The sequence below is a fragment of the Pan troglodytes genome, chromosome 2 (assembly GCF_028858775.2).
Source record: "Pan troglodytes isolate AG18354 chromosome 2, NHGRI_mPanTro3-v2.0_pri, whole genome shotgun sequence".
NCBI lineage: Eukaryota > Metazoa > Chordata > Mammalia > Primates > Hominidae > Pan > Pan troglodytes.
Genome location: NC_086015.1, coordinates 56672819 through 56697158, shown reverse-complemented (window position 1 = coordinate 56697158; position 24340 = coordinate 56672819). Strand labels below are relative to the sequence as shown.

At 39.5% G+C, this 24340-nt stretch overlaps 1 protein-coding gene across 50 annotated transcripts in view; it reads left to right on the top strand.

Annotated features, from left to right (window-relative positions):
* PBRM1 (polybromo 1) overlaps window positions 1-24340 on the top strand; it is a 139098-nt gene that overhangs the window by 32126 nt on the left and 82632 nt on the right. For 40 of the 50 annotated variants that reach the window (XM_054681971.2, XM_054681965.2, XM_054681953.2 and 37 more), the window contains 7 exons: window positions 716-784; window positions 4070-4168; window positions 7676-7761; window positions 9125-9220; window positions 10418-10509; window positions 17629-17842; window positions 23406-23547. In XM_054681971.2, coding sequence (XP_054537946.1) covers window positions 716-784; window positions 4070-4168; window positions 7676-7761; window positions 9125-9220; window positions 10418-10509; window positions 17629-17842; window positions 23406-23547 — 798 coding nt within the window. The remainder of the gene's footprint in view (window positions 1-715; window positions 785-4069; window positions 4169-7675; window positions 7762-9124; window positions 9221-10417; window positions 10510-17628; window positions 17843-23405; window positions 23548-24340) is intronic. The other 10 variants (XM_063806821.1, XM_054681973.2, XM_054681967.2 and 7 more) reach the window with 2 other exon arrangements.

Here is a 24340-nt window from a genome sequence, read left to right as displayed (position 1 = left end):
AGACAGGGTTTCGCTATGTTGGCCAGGTTGGTCTTGAACTTCTGACCTCAAGTGATCCAGCTGCCTCAGCATCCCGAAGTGCTGGGATTACAGGTGTGAGCCACCGCGCCTTGCCGAATTTAGATTATTTATTTTTTTTTTGAGATGGAGTCTTGCTCTGCCGCCCAGGCTGGAGTGCAGTGGCATGATCTCGGCTCGCTGCAACCTCTGCCTCTTGGGTTCAAGCGATTCTCCTCCCTCAGCCTCCAGAGTAGCTGGGACTATAGTTGTATGCCACCATGCCCAGCCAATTTTTTTTCTATTTTTAGTAGAGACAGGGTTTCACCACATTAGCCAGGATGGGCTCAGTCTCCTGACCTCGTGAACCACCCGCCTCGGCCTCCCAAAGTGCTGGGATTGCAGGCGTGAGCTACCGCACCCGGCCCCAGCCTAGAATTTTTTAAAACATTAAATTGTATGCTAGTTGCATAATAACACTCAAAATACCAAGTTTTAACTCCTAAGTCATGCTGTTGGATAGATCATGAAGCTTCTTAAGATTAAATTCTTTATGGTTCTGATATAATAAATGTGCTGTACAGCCATGTCTTTAGTCTTGAATCTCACAAAGCTGCTTCACTGGTTGTTTGAACAACAGATTGTCAATGTACTTCCTTCTCTTTTCATTAGCTGAATAGTTTAACTTATTGAGCATGCCTGGTTTTTTGTCTTCCAGCAATATCCAGATTATTATGCAATAATTAAGGAGCCTATAGATCTCAAGACCATTGCCCAGAGGATACAGGTATGAAGATGACCATAAGTAAGTGATTGTGGTTTAGAGCAGATTGGCCTATGATCTTTCCTAGAAGCTTTTAGAAAACAGAGAAGCTAGTTGTCTCTGTAAGGGGTTATTAGCAAATCATGTAAATAAATTAAAATAGTGTTACTGATTGTAGCTTTGGATTGCGTCTTAGGACAAAAATTAAAACACATTGGTTACCGACATTTCTGATTATAAAAGATACATTTGTGACAAAAGATTTATTTCATTTTTAATTTTTTATTTTTGTGGGTGCATAGCAGGTGTATGTATTTATGGGTTACATGAAATTTTGATACTGGCATACAGTGCATAATAATCACATCAGGGTAGACTGGGTAACCTGTTGTTTATTTTTATCTGCTTCCAAATAGCTTTAGGATACGTTAGAATAAAAGCTACCCACAACGGATGTTAGAGTGGAAGGTCAGTGGAATTAGATACTACTTTTTTCTCTTTGGCCCTCTCTACCCTACCCCTTCACTGTATCCCTGGCAGTAAATAGTGGCAACTAAACACTCACATAGACTTGCTATGTACCTAGCACTGTTTTAAGTGCTTTATGTGTATTAGCTAATTAATTCTTAAAACTCCACAGAGTAGTATTGTTATTATTCCCATTTTACAAGTTAGAAAACTGAAGCACAGAAGTGTTAAGTAACTTTCCCAAATCACCGCCTAGGAAGGAGAACTAGGATTTGAATCCAGACAGTCTAGCTGTAGTCTGTGTTCTCAACCCTTACACTTACTGTTTCTCTACAGAGTAGGTGCTTAATAAATATTAATTGTGTGACTGAGTGACTAGGATTTAAAATTTGATTATTAGAAGTAAGGGAAAGTATAGGGAAAAAGAGCTAAATTGTACCAGAAATTGAGTATTTAGAGTAGAACTGATATGGTTGTTTTTCTAGCTCTACTACTTAATCAGCTATGTCACTTTGGTCAGGTGATTTGCCTGCTTCCTCTGCTGTATGTTGCGTGTAGTATCACTACTTTGCAGAGTCATAGAGGTTAGTGATAATATAGATAAAGCATCTCACATAGAACCTACAGCATGAGGTCCTCATAAATGTGAGTTACTGATCTTCCCAGGATAAGAAGGGTTTGCTGCTCCCAGGAGGTAAGGCAAAAAGGAAAACAGTGTGTTACATAGTTTCATTGAGAAATGAGACTGATAGCCACTGTGGTTTGCCAGGAAGGAGAAACTTCTTTGACTTTAAACTCTAAGAGAGTAGTAAAGAGTAACAGTGTTTACTTACTAGTACCACACATAAATTTTCACAGAATGATAAAATACAGATTCCCTAATGTATCATCTTTTTTTTTTTTTTAGGGTTTTTTTTTTTTTTGAGACAGTCTTGCCCTGTCACCCAGGCTGGAGTGCAGTGGCATGATCTCACCTCACTGCAACCTCCACCTCTTGGACTCAAGTCATTCTTCTGCCTCAGCCTCCCAAGTAGCTGGGATTATAGGCGCCTGCCACCAAACCTGGCTGATTTTTGTATTTTTAATAGAGACAGGGTTTCACCATGTTGGCCAGGCTGATCTCGAACTCCTGACTTCAAGTGATCCACCCACCTTGGCCTCCCAAAGTGCAAAGAGATTATAGGTGTGAGCCACCCTGCCAGGCCTCATCAGGTTTTTAAATCAGCCCAATAACTGTTACTGAGAATGACTCAAGTCTCCTAAATCCCTGGAATTTCTAACATCTGTGTAGGAGGATTATGTTTTCATAATCCTGGAAATTGAATCAGATCTTTAATCATCTCTATCTCAGCCCCAGTCTTCTCTTTTTGACTTCTCGCCTTATCTTGTCCTTTCTTCTTTCCAAAAGTCTCAGAGTCACCTTTTGCCATCACCCGATTCAAGGTCCTTGTCCTCTTATGTCCAAATTACTGGAATAATCTATTTTACCTCTCTGATGAAAAACTTCCTAGTCCTTTCTATGTCTTGGCTCCTGACCTTGGCTTTCTTCCTGCCAGTCCCGTGCTCAGAGACTTAATTCACTTGTTTTCCAATGCCTGCTAAAGCATGTCACAACTCCTTGTACCAGTTGAATAAAACCAACTCTGACTAATTTAAGTGGAAAAGGAATTTTTGAAAAGCATATTGGATAGCTCATAGAAATGTTGAGAAGAAAGGTTGAGGAACTAGCCTTTGGATACTAGGCAGAACTCAGGAACATCATGGCACAGCTGAGATCATGCACAGCCTCTTTGTGGTGCCATTGCTATTACCACTGTAATTTGCCACTGTGGTCCCTGGATACTTGCTGCTCTACTGCTAGACTCTCCTCCTCTACAGGAGTCAGGAATGAATTCCTGGCCATTGCATTAATCCCTTTAGACCCAAGCATGAATTAGCTGACCTGTGGTTATTTCCCCTTGCGCTGGCTGCCAGGCTGCTGGCAAAGTGACCATTTGCCCACTTACATCCTCATTATGGGAGGTAGAGCCCTCCCTATGCCTGTGCTGATTCCCTCCGTGTAAGAAGGATGCGTAGTTGTTGGTAGTCCCACGAGGCAAATAGCTACACTCCTTTGCCTGGCTCTCTGGATTCTGCCTCTTTTGTTTTTACCCTCTCTGTGCTTATGGCTCTACCCTTCTCCACCTTCCATTTCGCTCAGTTTGGTTTCCTTACTCTCTCTAGACCATGTCTTTTTCATTTCCGTACACTTACCATTAGTCATGTGTGCCTCTTACCTAAAAGTGTGTCCGTCTTTCATTTCCTTCGTAAATTTAGGCAACTATATGAGTATTCCTGGGTTGTTTTGGATTGAGTGAGCCTTAAGATATGACAGCTCTAGCACACAGTAGGTACTCAGAAAATGTTAGCCTCTGTGCTGGACTGATTTCATATTTTACCCCAAGTGGTTCATGTAACTAGGGGGAGTTTTGCTTCACACTATTAAATCCACTTTAAAGAATTAGTATTCATGAAGCACTTAGAACTGTGCTTGGCACATAGTAAGCACTATGTGTTTGTAAAATAAAACTTTTACCTTATTTGACTTTTTAAAAATTGTAATTTATTTTTATGAGAATAATGCAGCTCTGGTTTTGTTACCTATCTCAAAAACTTACTTATAAATGGGTACAGTAATAATTTTTAAAAAAGAAAATGACTTTACATGTTGTTCATATGTGTACTTTCCAATAAAGTCTTGGAATATGGTGACAATTTAGAAATATGTGGGGTTCTTTTTTTAAAGGTTGTACTGATGAACTCTCATTAAAAGGAACTGCTATATTTTGTTGTTTATTGTAGAATGGAAGCTACAAAAGTATTCATGCAATGGCCAAAGATATAGATCTCCTCGCAAAAAATGCCAAAACTTATAATGAGCCTGGCTCTCAAGTATTCAAGGTTAGTTTTGTTGTTGTTGTTGTTGTTGTTTTCCTTGGTAATAGTAGATAATTTAAGGTCAGTAATTTTTATAAAACAACTTTATTGAGATATAATTCACATACCATGCACTTTACCCATTAAAAGTGTTTAATTTAGGCTGGGCGCAGTGGCTCACGCCTGCAATCCCAGCACTTTGTGAAGCCTAGGTGGGTGGATCACGAGGTCAGGCATTCCAGACCAGCCTGGCCAACATAGTGAAACCCCATCTTTACTAAAAATACAAAAATTAGCTGGGCGTGGTGGCAGGCACCTGTAATCCCAGCCAATCGGGAGGCTGAGGTAGGAGAGTCGGTTGAATCCGGGAGGCAGTGAGCTGAGATTGCACTCCAGCCCGGGCGACAGTGCAAGACTCTGTCTCAAAAAGAAAAAAAAAAAGTATTTAATTTAATGGTTTTTATTATATTCATGGAGTTGGGCAGCCATCACTCCAGTCAATTAACAGTCGCCCTTTATGTCCCCCCAACTTCTCTAGCCCTAAGCAACCTCAAATCTATTTTCAGTCTCTGTGTTTGCCTGTTGCCATTTTACACAAATGGAATCGTATAATATGTGATATGGATTTTTTGCGACTAGATTCCTTCAGTTAGCGTAATGTTTTCAGGGTTTATCCATTTTGTAGCATGTGTCAGTACTATGTTCTTTTTATTGCGGAATAATATTCTACTATAGGGATATACACTGTATTTTATTTCCCATTCATCAGTTGATAGATATTTGGATAGTTTCTACTTATTGGCTATTATAAATAATGCTGTTGTGAATGTTCACATATACGTTTTTATGTGGACATATAAATACTACATATATATATATATATATATATATATATATTTTCTCTTTGATACATACCTAGGAATGGAATTGCGGGGCCATGTGTGGTAACTGTATATTTAACTTTCTGAAGAACCGCCAAACTGTTTTCCAAACTCTATCATTTTACATTCCCACCAGCAATATCCAGGTGTTGCCATTTCTCCACTTCCTCACCAACACTTGTTTTCCATTTTTGTTTTTGTTCTTATTATGGATATCCTAGAGAGTGTGCAGTGGTATGGCATTGTGGTTTTGATTGACATCTCCCTAATGATTAGTGATGCTGAACATCTTTTTATTTTATTCTTTATTTTGATTTTTAGGTCATTCATACGTCTTTAGAGAAATGTTCAGATCATTTGCCCGTTTTTTAATTGTGTTACCTGTTTTTTTGTTGTTGAGTTGTAAGAGTTCTTTATATGTTCTGGATATTATACCCTTATCATGTAAATGGTTTGCAAATATTTTCTCCCATTCTCTTGTCTTTTCACTTTTGTGATTGTGTCTGTTGACACACAGAAGTTTTTCATTTTGAAGTTCACTTTATCTATTTTTTTCTTTGGTTGCTAATGCTTAAGTGTCATATCAAATAAATCATTGCCTAATCCAAAATCACAAAGATTTACACCTATGTTTTCTTGTAAGAAGTTTATAGTTTAGCTCTTAACGTACTTAGATCTTTGATCCAGTTTGAAGTAATTTTTATATATGTGAGGTACATGTAAGGTAGGAGTCCAAATTCATTCTTTGATATGAGATATTATCCCAGCACTATATATAGAAAAGATTATTCTTTCCCCATTGAATTGTCTTGGCAACTTTGTTAGAAATCAATTGACCATAGATGTATGGGTTTATTTCTAGATTCTTGGTTCTATTCCACTCACCTAAATTTCTGTCCTTATACCAGACTTGGTGAGTTTTGAATCCATTTTTTAGTTAAATATTGACTTATTCCCTGCATTTAAACTTCATAAATATAAAAAGCAATCTGTGTAGTGCAGTACACAATGTAAAATGACTGTTTCATTGCTTTGCAAATTCCATCTTAGAAGTTTTATAGTTCTGTAATGAATAATTGCTTGTAGAAATTTATTGAATTAATCGTGTATCATTGGGAATTTGCCGAAGGAGACTCAGAAAATCTTTTGGGAATAAAATCATTTAAATTTTCTGAATGCTGACTCAAATACTCAAAATTGCTGTTGGTATTTAATGATAACTTTTATTTTTCATCTTTTAAGAAATTCTGAGAGAAAATCAGGAATGAACTATGAAGTCCTTGTATTCCTAGTCCCTAATAGGACATTTTAATAATATACAGTACTAATTGTTTGTTGTTACAGTTAAGAATTTTACTTTTGGGTCTAATTATTTTTTCTAACATAAGTTTTAAAGAGAAGGGAAACTTAAGCAAGTACATTCATTCTAAACTTGTGTATATAATCTTTAATCTTAGAAGTGCATCTTTATTTTGATTTTTAGGTCAGCGTACACAAGTAGAGTTAATTGTCCGTAGTCCCTCACCTTATCTGCGGTTTTGCTTTCGTATGGTTCTGAGATCAGAAAATATTAAATGGAAAATTCCAGAAATAAGCACTTCATCAGTTTAAATTGCACACCATTCTGAGTATTGTGATGAAATTCATGCCATCCACTTCTGTCCTATCTGGTCTCGCCTGGGACATGAATCATTCCTTTGTTCAGTCTATCCACACTATATACACCACCTGCCGTTAGTCACTGTGTAGCCATCTCGGTTATCAGCTCGACTGCTGTGGTATCACAGTGCTTATGTTCAAGTAACCTTATTGTACTTAATAATGGCCTCAAAGCACAAGAGTTGTGATGCTGGCAATTCAAGAAGCTTTAAAGTGCTCCCTTTAAGTGAAAAGGTGAAAGTTCTTGACTTAAGAAAGGAAAAAAAAAAAAAAAAAGGTATGCTGAGATTGCTAAGATCTACAGTAAGAACAAATCTCCCAGCTGGGCACTCTGGTTTAGGCCTGTAATCCCAGCACTTTGAGAGGCCAAGGCAGGAGGATCACTTGAAGATAGGGGTTTGAGACCAGCCCGGTCTACATGGTAAGACTCTGTCTCCACCAAAAAAAAGAAAGAAAGAAAGAAAAAAAGATGAATCTGCTATTCATGAAATTGTAAAGAAGGAAAAAAAAAAAGAAGTTTCTGCTAGTTTTATTGTTGCACCTCAGACTGCAAAAAGTTACAGCCACAGTGCATGAAAAGTGCTTCATTAATATGGAAAAGGAATTAAATTTGTGGATGGAAGACATAGAAATGTGTTCCAGGTTTGGCAACGTTCAAGGTTTCAGGCATCCACTGGGGGTCTTGGAATGTATCCTCCACGGACAGTGGGGCATTACTGTATTATACCATTAGATCTTTGTCTAAATATTACTTGACTAATCATGAAAGAACTAGGAGCATTTTAACTTATATTTAATTAGTGACAACTTTATGAAGATAGATATTTTGGAAGCTTGTAGAAATGTTGGAGGATGCAGCTTTGTGGGTATTGAATGGAAGTCTGCTCCAAGTAGAAAGAGTGCCATAGAAGGTGCCCATTGCATGAGTTGGGGGCATTAAGCTGTCCTTTTATCTGTTCCTTTTTTAAACCAAGTAATTTTATCTTGACAGGATGCAAATTCAATTAAAAAAATATTTTATATGAAAAAGGCTGAAATTGAACATCATGAAATGGCTAAGTCAAGTCTTCGAATGAGGTAGGTTTAAGAAAATGTCTAGGCTGGGCGTGGTGGCTCATGCCTGTAATCTCAGCACTTTGGGAGGCTGAGGTGGGCAGATCACGAGGTCAAGAGATTGAGACCATCCTGGCCAACATGGTGAAACCCCATCTCTACTAAAAATACAAAAATTAGCCGGGCATGGTGGCATATGCCTGTAGTCACAGCTACTTGGGAGGCTGAGGCAGGAGAATTGCTTGAACCCGGGAGGCAGAGGTTACAGTGAGCTGAGACCGCACCACTGCACTCCAGCCTGGTAACAGAGCGAGACTCGGTCTCAAAAAAAAAAGAAAATGTCTAAAACCCTTAATGCCTTTATATTTGCTGAATTTTCTAGGTAGTGAAATCAATAAACATTAACACGGTTTATGTTGCATTTCAAGGTGATACTTACAGTTGATATTATAATTCTGAAGATAGTAGTAACTCTTAGCACCTTTGCTGCTGAAGGGCTTCATTTAACTAGAAACATTTTTTAAAACTTTACATCACTATATACTTTGTACAAATATCATTGCTTTGTACAAATATGAATATACATATATAATATATGGTATATATTAATATTACACAGAATAGATAATAGTATGGTATTTATATATAATATTAGTAGTATGTATTCATATTTTTGGTAAGGCTATTTAGCAGGTATCAGGAGATCCAGTCTCATCCTGGCTTTTCCTTGTACTAGGACTGTGATTTTTTTTTTTTTGAGACAGAGTCTCACTCTGTTGCCCAAGCTGGAGTGCAGTGGCACAATCTCGGCCCACTGCAACCTCCACCTCCCAGGTTCAAGCAATTCTTTTGCCTTAGCCTCCCAAGTAGCTGGGACTACAGGCACACACCACCATGCCCGGCTAATCTTTTTGTATTTTTAGTAGAGACAGGATTTCACTATGTTGGCCAGGCTGGTCTTGAACTCCTGACCTTGTGATCCACCCGCCTCGGCCTCCCAAAGTGCTGGGATTACAGGCGTGAGCCACCGCGCCCGGCCAGGACTGTGATCTTGAACTAGTCTTAGTTCTAGGATTGCATTTCCCCCTACCTGAAATGGGAAGGTTGGGTGACTACTTTCAAAGCTTTCCTCTGGCCTTGACATTGTTTCAGTACCAGGTCCTCTGGTCACTGCAGTGACCAAAAGCTCTCTAGGACCAGCCCTGGTCTGTTCTTCCCCGCAGAGTCCCCAGGGCCTGAAGCAGAGTCTGCTGCATAGTAGAAGTTCAGAAGTATTTTAGCATTTCTATTTAGAAGAGAAGAAAATGGTTGTGTGTGTGTGTTTGTTTACCCAGCACTCTAATTTCAGCTACCAGGTTTCTAAGCTTTTTATCTTATCTCTGGATAGGACTCCATCCAACTTGGCTGCAGCCAGACTGACAGGTCCTTCACACAGTAAAGGCAGCCTTGGTGAAGAGAGAAATCCCACTAGCAAGTATTACCGGTGAGAAAAAGAGTGTTTAGTCTGAGAGTTGACCTGTGCTTATAAAGATAGGCATACTAGTATTTGCCCAATGGCTATCTTGAAGGAATATTTTTGGGTATAGTTTGGTTGTTAATGAGAATCTGTTGTCAAATGGTTTATTTAAAAGGTTGAGTTACTAGGGTGGGCACAGTGGCTCACGCCTGTAATGCCAGCACTTTGGGAGGCTGATACGGGTGAATCACTTGAGATCAGGTGTTCCAGACCAGCCTGGCCAACATGGTGAAACTCCATCTGTACTAAAAACTACAAAAATTAGCTGGGTGTGGTGGCGGGTGCCTGTAATCCCAGCTACTTGGGAGGCTGAGGCAGGAGAATCGCTTGAACTCGGGAGGCGGAGTTTGCAGTGAGCCGACATCGTGGCACAGCACTCCAGCCAGGGCAACAGAGGGAAACTCCATCTCAAAAAAAAAAAAAAAGATTGAATTACTAACGTAGGCCTTGTATCACCTCTCAGACGATGCTTAAGCATTGTTTCTCAGGCAGTGTTTAATATTAGCTACCAATAAAATGTGAGGTTAAATACTAATAGGTTTTTTAAATTCATAATAGAATTTTTTGTTTGTTTGGTTTTTTTTTTTTTTTTTTTTTTGAGATGAAGTTTGCTCTCGTTGCCCAGGCTGGAGTGCAGTGGCACAATCTCTGCAACCTCTGCCTCCTGGATTCAAGTGATTCACCTGCCTCAGCCTCCCGAATAGCTGGGATTACAGGTGCCTACTACCACACCCGGCTAATTTTTTGTATTTTTAGTAGAGATGGGGTTTCACCACGTTGGCCAGGCTGGTCTCAAACTCCTGACCTCAGGTGTTCCACCTGCCTCGGCGTCCCAAAGTGCTGGGATTACAGGCATGAGCCACCACGCCCAGCCTCATAATAGAATTTGTATTCTAAAATATGAACATCTTAGAAGATAATTATCAGCAACTGTGACTGAGTCCTTATTTTCCACTCCCTCTTTTCTAAGAGGAAAAAAATAGTTTCCTCGGCTAAGATTGATTATGAGGACCATTAAGTACAGAGATAAACTAAGGAGGCAATTGAATAGAAATTATTTTTCTTTCATCTTAACACTTTGTTAATAGTTCCTGTTCCCTGTAAAGTAACCTAATTATTATAACATCCTTCCCTGTCTAATTGCTTTTTTTTTTTTTTTTGTAGTAATAAAAGAGCAGTACAAGGAGGTCGTTTATCAGCAATTACAATGGCACTTCAGTATGGCTCAGAAAGTGAAGAAGATGCTGCTTTAGCTGGTAGGCATTAGGTTTTGACTAGCGAAATGCCTTCTTAGTGGATCCTTCTAGCTAAATGAAATTGCAGTGATTTTTTTCTGGCCTAGGGTTTGCTGGTTTGGGAAGTACATGCTATTTTATTGCATTTGATTGTACTCTGGTAGTCAGACCTATCAAAAGGTTAATGCTTTATCTTGTCTTAAAATTCATATTTGGGTAAATAATACTTCTGTAAAAATAATTGATAACTTAGCAGATCCTGGTTTAAAACCTATAATGATAAATAGTGAGTACTAGTAAAAGCATCAGAAAATCTCAGAAATCCACATTCATCTTAGATTTTCAGGCTTTAGCTTATATTTTCAGTATGCTCTAATTTCTTCTTGGCTTGTCTTTCTCTTAAGTTTGATATAATATTTTCCCCTTTACTATAGATTTTTTATGTGTAAAGATAAAATTTGTTTCATTAAATTATTCTGATATATTCTTTTCTTTCTTTCTTTTTTTTTTTTTTTTTGAGATGGAGTCTCGCTCTGTTGCCCAGGCTGGAGTGCAGTGGTGTGACCTTAGCTCACTGCAACGTCCGCCTGCTGGGTTCAAGTGATTCTCCTGCCTCAGCCTCCTGAGTAACTGGGACTACAGACACGCGCCACCACACCTGGCTAATTTTTGTGTTTTTACTAGAGACGAGGTTTTACCATATTGGCCAGGCTGGTCTTGAACTTCTGTCCTCGTGATCCACCTGCCTCGGCCTCCGAATGTGCTGGGATTACACCACGCCTGGCCTCAATTTTATTATTGAATGTTACACAACAGACTTCTCCAGTTGTATCTTGTTTTTAACTAAATCTCCTATAGAAATTTCATAATCACTATAGGCTATTATGTATAAATTTACTTTTTTGAAACATTGATCTACAGAATTAAGTATTTTTTTATTTAAATTGGGCCTGGTCTTATCAGAAATTGAAAAAATATTATCTTCTTGTTAGCATTGTTTTTTACTGATTATAAAAGTGACACACGGCCGGGCATAGTGGCTCACACCTGTGATCTCAGCACTTTAGGAGGCTGAGGGGGGTGGATCACTTGAGGTCAGGAGTTCAAGACCAGCCTGGCCAACATGGTGAAACCGTGTCTCTACTAAAAATACAAAAAATTGGCCAGGTATGGTGGAGCGCACCTGTAGTCTCAGCTACTCGGAAGGCTTAGGAAGATCACTTGAACTGAGGAAGTGGAGACTGCAGTAAACCGAGATCACACCACTGTACTCCAGCCTGGGCAACAGAGCAAGACTCTGTCTTGGGGGGAAAAAAAAAGAGGTTATATGGCTGGTTACAAGAGACACATCAAATATAAAAACATAAGAAAGTTGAATCTAAAAGGATGGATAAGGCCAGGTGTGGTGACTCACACCCATAATCCCAGCACTTTGGGAGGCCTAGGTGGGAGGATTGCTTGAGCCCAGAAGTTCAAGACCAGCCTGGGCAACATAGCAAAACGCTGTCTCTACAAAAAATACAAAATTTATTCAGGCGTGTTGGTGCATGCCTGTATTCCCAGCTACTTGAGAGGCTGAGATGGGAGGATCCTGAGCCCAGGGAGGTTGAACCTGAAGTGATCACACCACTCCACTCCAGCCTGGGTGACAGAGCAAGACTCCGTCTCAAAAAAAAATAAAAAATAAAATAAAAAATAAAAATAAAAATAAAAATAATAAAATTGGGCTTTTGTCGTGAAAAAAAGGAAAGGATGGCTAAAAGATACACCAGGCGAATAATAACCAGAGTAGCTACACTGACTTTTGATAAGATGGACTTTCAAACAGAGATCATTACACAGATAAAAAGGATTGCCTAATGATGGTAGAAGGTTAATTTCATCAGCAAGTTAAATTGTAGAAGAGCTCAAAATATGTAAAACAAGCAGATGAAACTTTACAGAGAAATTCAAAACACTACCCTTAGTCTGGAAGCCCTCTTCTCTCAAGAGCTAAACAGAAAATGAATGAAGATAGAGATTTGAACACACTTCTTCATGTAAGTATTTGTTTCCTATTGCTGCTGACACAGTACCACATACTTAGTGGCTTAAAACAATGCAGGCTGGTACACTGGCTCACGCCTCTTATCCCAGCACTTTTAGAGGCTGAGGCAGGAGCATCACTTGAGTCCAGAAGTTTGAGACCAGCCTGCTCAACATAGAAACACCCTGCCTCTACAAAAAAAAAAAAAAAAAATTTAAGGCAGGGTCTCCCTCTGTCACCCAGGCTGGAGCAGTGGCGTGATCTTGGCTCCCTACAACCTCCACTCCTGGGCTCAAGCAGTCCTCCCACCTCAGCCTCCCTAGTAGCTGGGACCACAGGTACTTGCCACCACACCCAGCTAATTCTACAAGAAAAATTTAAAAAATAAGCCATATGTAGCTACTCCAGAGGCGGAGTTGGGAGGATCACTTGAGCCTGGGAGGTTGAGGCTACAATGAGTCGTGATCCCACCACTGCACTCCAGCCCTGCCTCCAAAAAAAAAAAGAAAAGAAAGGAAACCTTTAACAGGAAAGATCAATAAAATCAAAAGTTATTCTGTTAAAACCCTTAATAAAAATAAGTCTGAGGTGAGATTGTCAAAAAGGCATAAATAAACAATATTGGCGGGGAGGAGAGCATACAGTTTTAAAAAAGAATGTGTGAATAAGGCCAGGCTTGGTGGCTCACGCCTGTAATCCCGGCACTTTTGGAGCCTGAGGTGGGCAGATCACCTGACGTTGGGAGTTCGAGACCATCCTGGCCAACATGGAAAAACTTTCTCCGTCTCTACTATAAATACATATAGTGGCACCTGCCTGCAATCCCAGCTACTTGGGAGGCTGAGGCAGAAGAATTGCTTGAACCCGGGAGGCGAAGGTTGCTGTGAGCCAAGATTGTGCCATTGCACTCCAGCCTGGACAACAAGAGCAAAACTTTGTCCCCCGCCCCCCGCCCCCAAAAAATGTGAATAACGTTATGCAAATATATTTAAAAATTTAGATGAACAGATTTCTAGAAAATAAGCACCTAAAATGGATTCAAGAATAAAAAGGCTGGCTCACACCTGTAATCCCAACACTTTGGGAGGCAGAGGCAGGAGGATCACTTGAGTCCAGGAGTTCAAGACCAGCCTGGGCAACATAGCGAGACCTCATCTCTGCAAAAAGAAAAAGAAAAATTAGCCGGGCGTGGTGTGGTGCATGTCTATAGTCCTACCTACTTGGTAGGCTAAGGCAGGAGGATTGCCTGAGCCCAGGAGTTCAAGTTTGCCGTAAGCTATGATTATTCCACTACACTCTAGCCTTGGCAACAGAACGAGACTCTGTCTCTTAAAAAAAAGAGAGAATACGAGGTCAGGAATTTGAGACCAGCCTGACCAACATGGTGAATCCCCGTCTCTACTAAAAATAGAAAAATTAGCCAGGCATGGTGGTGCACGCCTGTAATCCCAGCTGCTCAGGAGGCTGAGGCAGGAGAATTGCTTGAACCCAGGAGGCGGAGGTTGCAGTGAGCTGAGATCACACCATCGCACCCCAGCCTTGGTGACAGAGCGAGACTCTGTCTCAAAAAAAAAAAAAAAAAAAGAATAAAATGAAATCTTCCCACATAGAAAATACCAGGCCAAACATTTAAGGAACAGAATTTTAAATAAACTCATGCAGAGAATAGAAAAAGAGCTCCACAGTTCATTCTGTGAATCTAACATAACCTGTGAATCTAATATAACCTAGACATCAAAACTGAACAAAATATAAGCACACTGTCTAGCAGTGTGTATAAAAGATAGTATATAATAACACAGTTGGGTTTAGGATTAGAAAAGATAAAAAAAAGTAATCTTTACCACAGTAACAAATTATAAGAGTAAAATCATATGATTTGCTCAGCAGATGCATTTGATAATTGTTTCAGTTCCCATTCAAGATAAAAATTATTTGCTAACTAGTAAGAGAGGGGGATATTGATATAAAGTATCTCCTTTTTTTCTTTTTTCTTTTCTCTTGAGACGGAGTTTCGCCGTTGTTGCCCAGGCTGGAGTGTAATGGCGCAATCCCTGCTCACTGCAACCTCTGCCTCCCAGGTTCAAGTGATTCTCCTGCCTCAGCCTCCGGGTAGCTGGGATTATAGGAGCCCGTCACCATGCCTGGCTAATTTTTTTTTTTGTATTTTTAGTAGACACATGGTTTTGCCGTGTTGGCCAGGCTGATCTCGAACTCCTGGCCTCAAATGATCCGCCCGCCTCGGCCTCCCAAAGTGCTAGGATTACAAGCATGAGCTACTGCGCCCAGCCTCCTTTTTTTCTTGAGACTGGGTTTTACTGTGTCACCCAGGATGGAGTGCAGTGGCGTGATCTCAGCTCACTGCAACCTCCACCTCCGAGGCTCAAGCAATCTTTCCACATCAGCCTCTGGCGTAGCTGGGACCTCAGGCACGTGCCACCACACCCAGCAAATTTTTTATATTTGTGATAGAGATGGAGTTTCATCATTTTGCCCATACTGGTCTCAAACGCCTGAGTTCAGACAGTCTACCCACCTCTGCCTCTCGAATTGTTGGGGTTACATGTGTGAGCCACTGTGCCCACCAAGGGTATCTCCATTTTTAATGGAGAAAAGGTAACAGCATTTCCCTTACCAACAGAAACAAGGTAATACTGTTACCTTTGTTGGTCACAGTACTAGCCAGCCTACAGTGACAACAATAAGGTGTAAGGATCAGAAAAGATGTATAAGGATTACAGTTGACAGTTTTTTTAAAAGATGCCGCTTACAGTAGCAACAAAATATATACCTAGGTGTAAATCCAACTGCAGGCTCTTTAGGGGAGAGATCAGAGGTAGTAGAGTCAGAAAAGACTAGTTTCAAATTCTTATCTGCTTCTAGCTCCATGACTCTGGTTCCTAATCCCCTTCAACTGCTTTATGTGGTGGCTGAACTTGTGCAAGTAATTAACCTCATATGCCCAGTTTTCCCATTTGAAAAAGAAATAATACCCATCTTGTGTGTTGGTTTTAGGATTACCTGAGGCTGGTACTTATCAAGCTCTTAACACATAATTAAATTCTTTTTTTTTTTTTTTAAGGCGGAGTCTCACTCTGTCGCCCAGGCAGGATTACAAGTGTGAGTCACTGCGCCTGGCCTAATTGAATTCTTTTTTTTTTTTTTTTTTTTTGGAGACAGAGTTTCACTCTTTTGCCCAGGCTGGAGTACAGTGGTGTAATCCCTGCTTACTACAATCTCCGCCTTCTGGTTTCAAGTGATTCTCCTGCCTCAGCCTCCCGAGTAGCTGGGATTACAGTCACCTGCCACCACACCCGGCTAATTTTTTTTTATTTTTAGTAGAGACAGGGTTTCATCATGTTGGCCAGGCTGGTCTTGAACTACTGACCTCATGATTTGCCCGCCTTGGCCTCCCAAAGTGCTGGGATTACAGGCATGAGCCACCGTGCCCAGCCTAAATTCTTAATAAATGATTATGGTTCTTACCTGGGAGTACATAGCAACTATATGTTTATTCTGATCCATCAAGAAAAATTTAAATTATGGTCCTTACACACTGTTTAGGAGTTTGGGGAAATGAGCAACGTATTTTTTATTTTTATAAAAATAATTACGTTTTGTTTGCTTTGGTGTTTTTATGATTTGCTTCTACCTAAAAATTCCCTCAGCAAGGGAATAGTCCTCGGGGATGTTTTAAATCAGTGGGCAAAGTCACAGAGATTTAAGGCTAAATCATGTCTGATAGAATCAGCCCAATCTAGGCTGGGCGTGGTGGCTCACGCCTGTAATCCCAGCACTTTGGGAGGCCGAGGTGGGCAGATCACGAGGTCAGGAGATCGAGACCATCCTGGCTAATATGGTGAAACCCCATCTCTACTAAAAATACAAAAAAAACCCAAATTAGCCAGGCGTGGTGGCACATGCCTGTAGTCCCAGCTACTCGGGAGGCTGAGGCAGGAGAATCATTTGAACTCAGGAGGCGGAGGTTGCAGTGAGCCAGGATCACGCCACTGTACTCCAGCCTGGCGACAGAGTGAGACCCCGTCTCAAAAATAAATAAATAAGAAATAAATAAAAAAGAATCAGCCCAATCTAAATTTATACTATCTTAAACTTCATGTTACTGTTTTAGTTCTGGGATCTCTGAATGGTTACTTGCTCCTTTTGGCCAAGCATAGCAAACAGTCTCTGAAGAAAGCACATTTCAAAAAGAAACTATTTTGCAACCTTTGAAACGATTGTACTTTTACTATTTAATATTCTATTTCTATGTAATATTTCTCTAAACATGCAATTATGTTAAGCATTTTTAGCATTATCTTTAATAAACATTTGAGAGGTTTTTTGTTTTTGTTTTTGTTTTTGAGATGGAGTCTTCATCCGTCACCCAGGCTGGAGTACAGTGGTGTAATCTCTGCTCACTGCAACCTCCGCCTTCTGGGTTCAAGCAATTCTTCTGCCTCAGCCTCCTGAGTAGCGGGGATTACAGGTGCATGCCACCATGCCCAGCTAATTTTTGTATTTTTAGTAGAGACGGGGTTTCACCATGTTGGCCAGGCTGGTCTCGAACTCCTGACCTTGTGATTCACCCACCTTGGCCTCTCAAAAGTGCTGGGATTACAGGCGTGAGCCATCACACCCAGCCTTAGAGACTATTTTTTTTAAGTAATTATTCCCTTTATCTTAGAATTTTTTAAAAAAAGGGCCAGGCGTGGTGGCTCACACCTGTAATCCCAGCACTTTAGGAGGCTGAGGCTGGCAGATTGCCTAAGCTCAGGAGCTTGAGACCAGTCTGGGCAACATGACGAAACCCCATCTCTACTGAAAAATCCAAAAGTTAGCTGGGTGTGATGGTGTGCACCTGTCTTCTTAGCTACTCGGGAGACTGATCTGGGAGAACTGCTTGAGTCCCAGAGGCAGAGACTGCAGGGAGCCAAGATCGCACCCTTGCACTCCAGCCTGGGTGACAAAGCCAGACCCTGTCTCAAAAATAATAGTAATAATAGTTTTCAAATATATTTAGTTCAATCTGGAAGGTTGTTAAATGAACTTCAAAGTATGGTTCTTTCTTCATCTCATTCGTCCCTTTATAAATACTTTTTTTGTCTTTCCAGCTGCACGCTATGAAGAGGGAGAGTCAGAAGCAGAAAGCATCACTTCCTTTATGGATGTTTCAAATCCTTTTTATCAGCTTTATGACACAGTTAGGAGTTGTCGGAATAACCAAGGGCAGCTAATAGCTGAACCTTTTTACCATTTGCCTTCAAAGAAAAAATACCCTGATTATTACCAGCAAATTAAAATGCCCATATCACTACAACAGATCCGGTAAGATGTCTTCTACATTATTCAGTATAATTTTATTTTGTTGTGGCTGAGCCTGCACATAATGTATTCCTTCCTAAAATGGATAAGGATATTAAAGGTAAAAATGGTGTTTTTTTTTAACCTCAAATTTTAACTGTTCATTACCTTTTTTTTTTTTTTTGAGACGGAGTCTCAGTCTGTTGCCAGACTGGAGTGCAGTGGCGTGATCTCGGCTCACTGCAACCTCCGCCTCCTGGGTTCAGGTGATTCTCTTGCCTCAGCCTCCTGAGTAGCTGGGACTACAGGTGCGCACCACCACACCCAGTTAATTTTTGTATTTTTATTAGAGACTGGGTTTCACCACTTTGGCCAGGATGGTCTCAATCTCCTGACCTCATGATCTGCCCACCTCGGCCTCCCAAAGTGCTGGGATTACAGGTGTGAGCCTCTGTACCCAGCCTTAACTGTTCATTATCTTATAACTGAGCAAAGTACGAAAATCTTTCAGCCTACATCTTTTATTAATATTTTAATTATGACAGTTAATCTGTATTTAAGTTATGTATCTATAGTTGAAACCCCAGGATAAGCATAGTCAGTTCCTGGAGAATTCATTAACCGCAACCATACCAGAAAGATGATTCATCTTGTTCTCTTTTTTCTATTTAGAAAATGTTAAAGTGATCATTGGGCTACCAGACAGAATACTTAAATCACAATAGTATCATTGAAAATAGTAGGACGTCTCAACCACAAAAAAAAACCCAATTCAGAAATGGGCAAAGGTCTTGAATGGACCTTTCTCCAAGGAAAATATACAGCTGGCTAATAAGCACATGAAAAGGTGCTCAGCATCACTAATTATTAGGAAAATGCAGTTCAAAACTTTTGTGTGATACCACTTCGCACTCATTAGGATGGTTACTTTTAAAAAGTCATAATAATAATTATTGGTGTGTATGTGGAGAAATTGGAACCTCTGTGCAGATAGTGGGAATGTAAAATGGTATAGACGCTGTGGAAAACAGTGTGGCAGTTCCTCAAAAAATTAAACACAGAATTACCATGTAATTAAGAAATTCCATTTTGCATATGTACCCCAAAGAAATGAAAGCAGGGTCTCAAAGAGGTATTTGTAAACCTGTGTTCACAGCAGCAGCATTCACAATAGCTAAAACATGGAAGCAATTCAAGTATCCATCAAGAGATGAGGAGATACGCAAAATGGTGTGTACATACAATGGAATATTATTCAATCTTTAAAAGAAATTTTGAAACGCTCTAACATGGATGAAGCTTGAGGACATTATGCTAAGTGAAATAACCCAGTCACAAAAGACAAATACTGAATGATTCTATTGATATGAGTATATGTGCAATCAGAAGTCATAGAGACATAGACACTGATCCAGAACATTAAAAAAAAAAAATTAGAGACAAAATAGAATAGTAGTTGCCAGGGACTAGGGGAAGAGGGAAACAGGAAGTTACTGTTTAATGGGTATAGAGTGTCAGTCTTACAAAATGGAAAGAGTTCTAGAGATGGATGGTCATATTAATTGCATAGCATTATGGAAGTATTTTATACTACTAAACTGTACACTTAAAAATGGTCAAGGTAGGCTGCGTGCAGAGGCTCACACCTATAATCCCAGCACTTTGGTTAGCCAGTGATTTGGTGGGCAAATCACTTGAGGTCAGGAGTTTGAGATTAGCCTGGCCAACATTGTGAAACCCCGTCTCCATTAAAAGTACAAAAATTAGCCAGGCGTAGTGGCAGGAACCAGTAATCCTAGCTACTCGGGCGGCTGAGGTAGGAGATTTGCTTGAACCGGGAAGGTGGAGGTTGCATTGCAGTGAGCCTAGGTCGCACCACTGCACTCCAGCCTGGGTGACAGAGTGAGACTCCATCTCTTAAAAAAAAAAAAAAAAAAAAAGGTCAAGGTGGTAAGTTTTGTGTTATACCAAAATTTTTCAAATTGGGGGGGAAAGTAACCTTTTCTTCAGTGCCCATTTTCTATCCATACCTCCCAATATCAAATTTGCTTTTTTCTTTTTGTTAAAGAGACAGGGTCTCTGCTCTGTTGCGTAAGCTGGCATGATCAACTCGAACCTCTGGGCTCAAGGGATCCTTCTGCTTCAGCCTCCCAAGTAGCTGGGACCACAGACACATGCCAACATGCCCAGCTAATTTTTTTAAATGTTTTTGTAGAGACCGAGTCTTGCTTGTTGCCCAGGTCTTGAATTTCTGGCCTTAAATAATCCTCTCACCTCAGCCTCCCAAAATATTGGGATTCCAGGTGTGAGCCACCATACCCGGCCTTTTAAAATCTCTTCTGTGAAAGCTAAAAAAAATCCACAATGTCATGGAGTATATTTTTGGACTCTGTATGATATCTCTGAAAGTCAAAAATCCTGATTTCCAGACAGACACAAAATTCATGAGCTTTTAATTTATTTTTAAATAGATCCTGACCTAGTTTCTGTTTCTGTAAAAACAGCAGGGTCTCAAAGAGGTATTTGTAAACCTGTGTTCACAGCAGCAGCATTCACAATAGCTAAAATTTCTGTTTCTATAAAAAGCAGAATAGGTGACCATTCCCAAAGAATCATAAAAATTCAAAACATTCAAAAGAATAAATATCTTTAAGGAAAGTTAACCAAAAATCTTAAGTTGGAATCAAATGAATGTGTTCAAAATCACTTGGTTTGCCTTCCATCTTTGAATCAGTCTCTGTGAATTTTGATATTACCTGTACATTCCAAGCTCCTTTCTTACATCACAAATTTTCAAAGATATTTATTGCTTTCAGGAAATCAATAAAAATTCTTAGACTTTTTGGCATAAAGAACAGAAAAATAGTTTAATTGGTCCCGCTGTGCCTTCTTGTTTATTTAAATTAAAAATAAACTTAAAAATATCAAAAGTTGGCCAGGCGAGGTGGCTCACATCTGTAATCCCAGCACTTTGGGAGGCTGATGTGGGAGTATCACTTGAACATGGGAGATGGAGGTTGCAGTGAGCCAAGATCTTGCTGCTGCACTCCAGCCTGGGTAACAGAGTAAGACCCTGTCTCAACAAAAAGAAAGAAGTAATATTATAAAATATGATGCTTTATAGCAGAATACCCAGATAGAGTCAAGAAGCAGGTAAAACTACCTTAGCTAAGTAACAGTAAGTTGGCTTCATGGCAGATATTTAATGTGCTTGCTGGATTCTAGGAAATAAGGCTGGCTAACAAAGTATGTTTCATGCTTTTGCATTTGTAACTTTTGTTTTCACCATTTGATCAGTAATAATTTTTTTTTTTTTTAATAGAGAAAGGGTTTTGCCATATTGCCCAGGCTGGCCTCAAACTCCTGAGCTCAAGCAATCTGCCCGCCTTGACCTCCCAAAGTGCTGGGATTACAGGCGTGAGTCACCACGCCTGGCCTTGATCAGTAGGATTTATGGTGCTTTTATTTAATCCAGACTTTGGAGGTCCTGTATACAAGTAGGATACAGAAGATTAGTTTTTTTGGTCTTATTAAAATAACATGGAAATTAAGGCTGAGATTCATTACGGAAATAGCCTAGAAATATGTCTTTTATATTCTTTGCATTGGGAAAAGATAGTGATAGTCTTGCAGATGTTAAGAAGTTCCCTGTCCAAAATTTTGAACAATTTTTGTTCTTGGTTTCCTTTCTCCTTCATTATTATTTTTAAATTATTTAAATAGTCTTATTACAGTAGCTTAGTTCAAAAGAAGACAAATTCTTAGCCAGCTCAGTCCCCTGCCAACACAGCCTTCTTCCAAGTTGAAATTTTCTAATATAAACTTTGCTTTAAGTCAGTAATATCTCCCCTCCCCTTTCTAATTTATAATGGCAATTGTGTGGCACACAGGGGAGAGTAAGGAATAGGGAAGTTGTTGAAGCCCAGCACACTAAAGTTCTGAAGGGTAAACTATTATGTCTAATGTTGCTGCCTTCCGCGGATTGTGAGCCAGTGGTGCCTGACAGGAGCCTTACTGTGCCTACGATCCCTTCCATTGTGGTCTACAGAGCAACAGGGAGGTCTAGGGGCAGTGCTATTCAACAGAACTTTCTGCGTTGATGAAAATGTTTTATTATCAATATTCCAATGTAATAGACACTAGTCATATGTGGCTATTGAGCACTTGAAATGTGGCTAGTGTGATTAAGGAATTAGATTTTAAGTTTTATTTAATTTTAATTTAAATAGCCACACATGGCTAGTGGCTACTATATTGTACAGTGTACCCCTAGGAAGATCTATTGGCAGAAGGAAGATAGTTGAGTTTCCCCAAAAGCAACAAAAATGAAAGAGTAAGCAGGAACTAGATAGTGTGGACTCCATATGCTACCTTCTGCTGTACTGGGATTTGTCCCCCCTATTTTTTTTTCTTTTTCCTCCCCCACTACCCTTGATTAATAGTAATCTGATAAGTATCTGCAGGTTTATTATTCGTTGTCATTTGCAAGTTTGGGTTTTCTGTCTATTTGAGGGTATTGAGAACATCTAGCCCTCCACCCTTTGAGTTGACGGGAACAAGTCTGAGGCTGTAATTTGAACTCTAGGTGCTAGCTACACAACCTGGTACTGAGAGCTGAATTTGTGCTTAGTTGTTGTTTGCTTCGTTACAGAGATGTTCTCTAATATTCATCTGTTGGAGCACAACACAGAATCTGAATATGATTTTGGTAAATTTTAAATAAAACTTTACATGAAGATGCCATTCTAAGAGAAAATTCATTTATTCTGTGAAGCTGTTTATACATATTATTGTTAACTGTCTTTGTGATTTTGATGGTTAACATGCAAATGCTACAATCAAAAGATTTAAAGTCTGTCCTGTCTAAATCCATATAGTGTTACAGCAAATAGTGACTCTACTTTGTACAAAGTACATAAGGGCTTTATGATAGTTGATACAATAATAATGTTTGTGTTTAAGTGAGATACTTGGAATCTTAAGACTTTTAAGTAAAAATCCCAACTTTAAGCTGCCAAGTTATTATGTGTTTATATTGGAAGAATAGAAATGAATGGACTCTGACATATCTCTCTTTTACCATCATAAGACCACTCTTTATTGTTTATAAATACTTTGCACTGTCAGTACTGTCTCTTTAACCCTTATGAACTAGAATGGCCTTTTATTTTCAGAAATGGGTAGATCACCATGATTGTTCATTGAGGTCACTTAAAACCTCCCTAATTTTCGTCCCTTCATAAGGTTCGCATATTAACTATTAGGATTTTTCCATTAGGGTTTTTTCCAAGTAGAATGTTTGCTTTGTAATTGTGTTCTTTGCTAGGTCTTTACTAGGTCTTATTATTATTTCTTATAGTGTTTTAGTTTATTCTTTTGGATTTTCAAGTAAACTGTCATATTACCTTAAAGTAATGGTGCTTTTGCCTCCTTACTTTGTATCTCAAAAGTCATTTTTAAGTTCCTAATCAGTATTACCAGTAAAGATACCATGTAGTGCTTGTCAAGATTTTGCATTGGACTTTCAGGAAGAATGTTTCATAATTTTCATGACAGAAAATTCTAGCAATTTCTTTGTCTTTCACAGAACAAAACTGAAGAATCAAGAATATGAAACTTTAGATCATTTGGAGTGTGATCTGAATTTAATGTTTGAAAATGCCAAACGCTATAATGTGCCCAATTCAGCCATCTACAAGCGAGTTCTAAAATTGCAGCAAGTTATGCAGGTGTGATTTATTGTTTTTGCTGAGTTTGTTGTATATATGATTAAAATAATTTTGCATGTTTTGAGTGTGTTCTAGTAAGATGTGTGACCTCCCCCACCCTCAGCAGTAATATTACATCATTTGGCTGGGTGCGGTGGCTCACACCTGTAATCCCAGCACTTTGGGAGGTCAAGGTGAGAGAATCACTTGAGCTCAGGAGTTCAAGACCAGCTTGGGCAACATAGCGAGACCCCCCATCTCTACAAAAACTGCAAAAATTAGCCAGTCCTGATGGCACACGCCTGTAGTCCCAGCTACTCAGGAGGCTGCGGTGGGAGGATTGCTTGAGCCTGGGAAGTGGAGGTTGCAGTGAGCCGAGATTGCGCCACTGCACTCCAGCTTGGGCAACCAAGTGAGACCCTGTCTCAAACAAACAAACAAACAATATATATAATATATATATAAAATATGTATTTTATATATTATACTTATGTATTATAATATATATTTATTATGTATTTCATCCTCAAGTACTGCTGAATTTTTTTTTGGAGTTGTCATGGCCATATAGAGTAGAAATAATAATTGAGATGGGGTTAGCCTTCTGATTGGAGGAAGCAGGGATTGGTCCCTGTACAGTAATTTTGGGATTCTCATGAAGTCACCCTGCAATCACCGATGATATTCCATCATTTATATTTTATTCCTTTGGTTCTAGACTTTGTTAAAGTAGGGCTGATTCTATCAGAAAGGACATCTGAAAGCAAATTAATCTTTGTATATTGTCTATGAATTTATCAGATCCTCTCTGAGA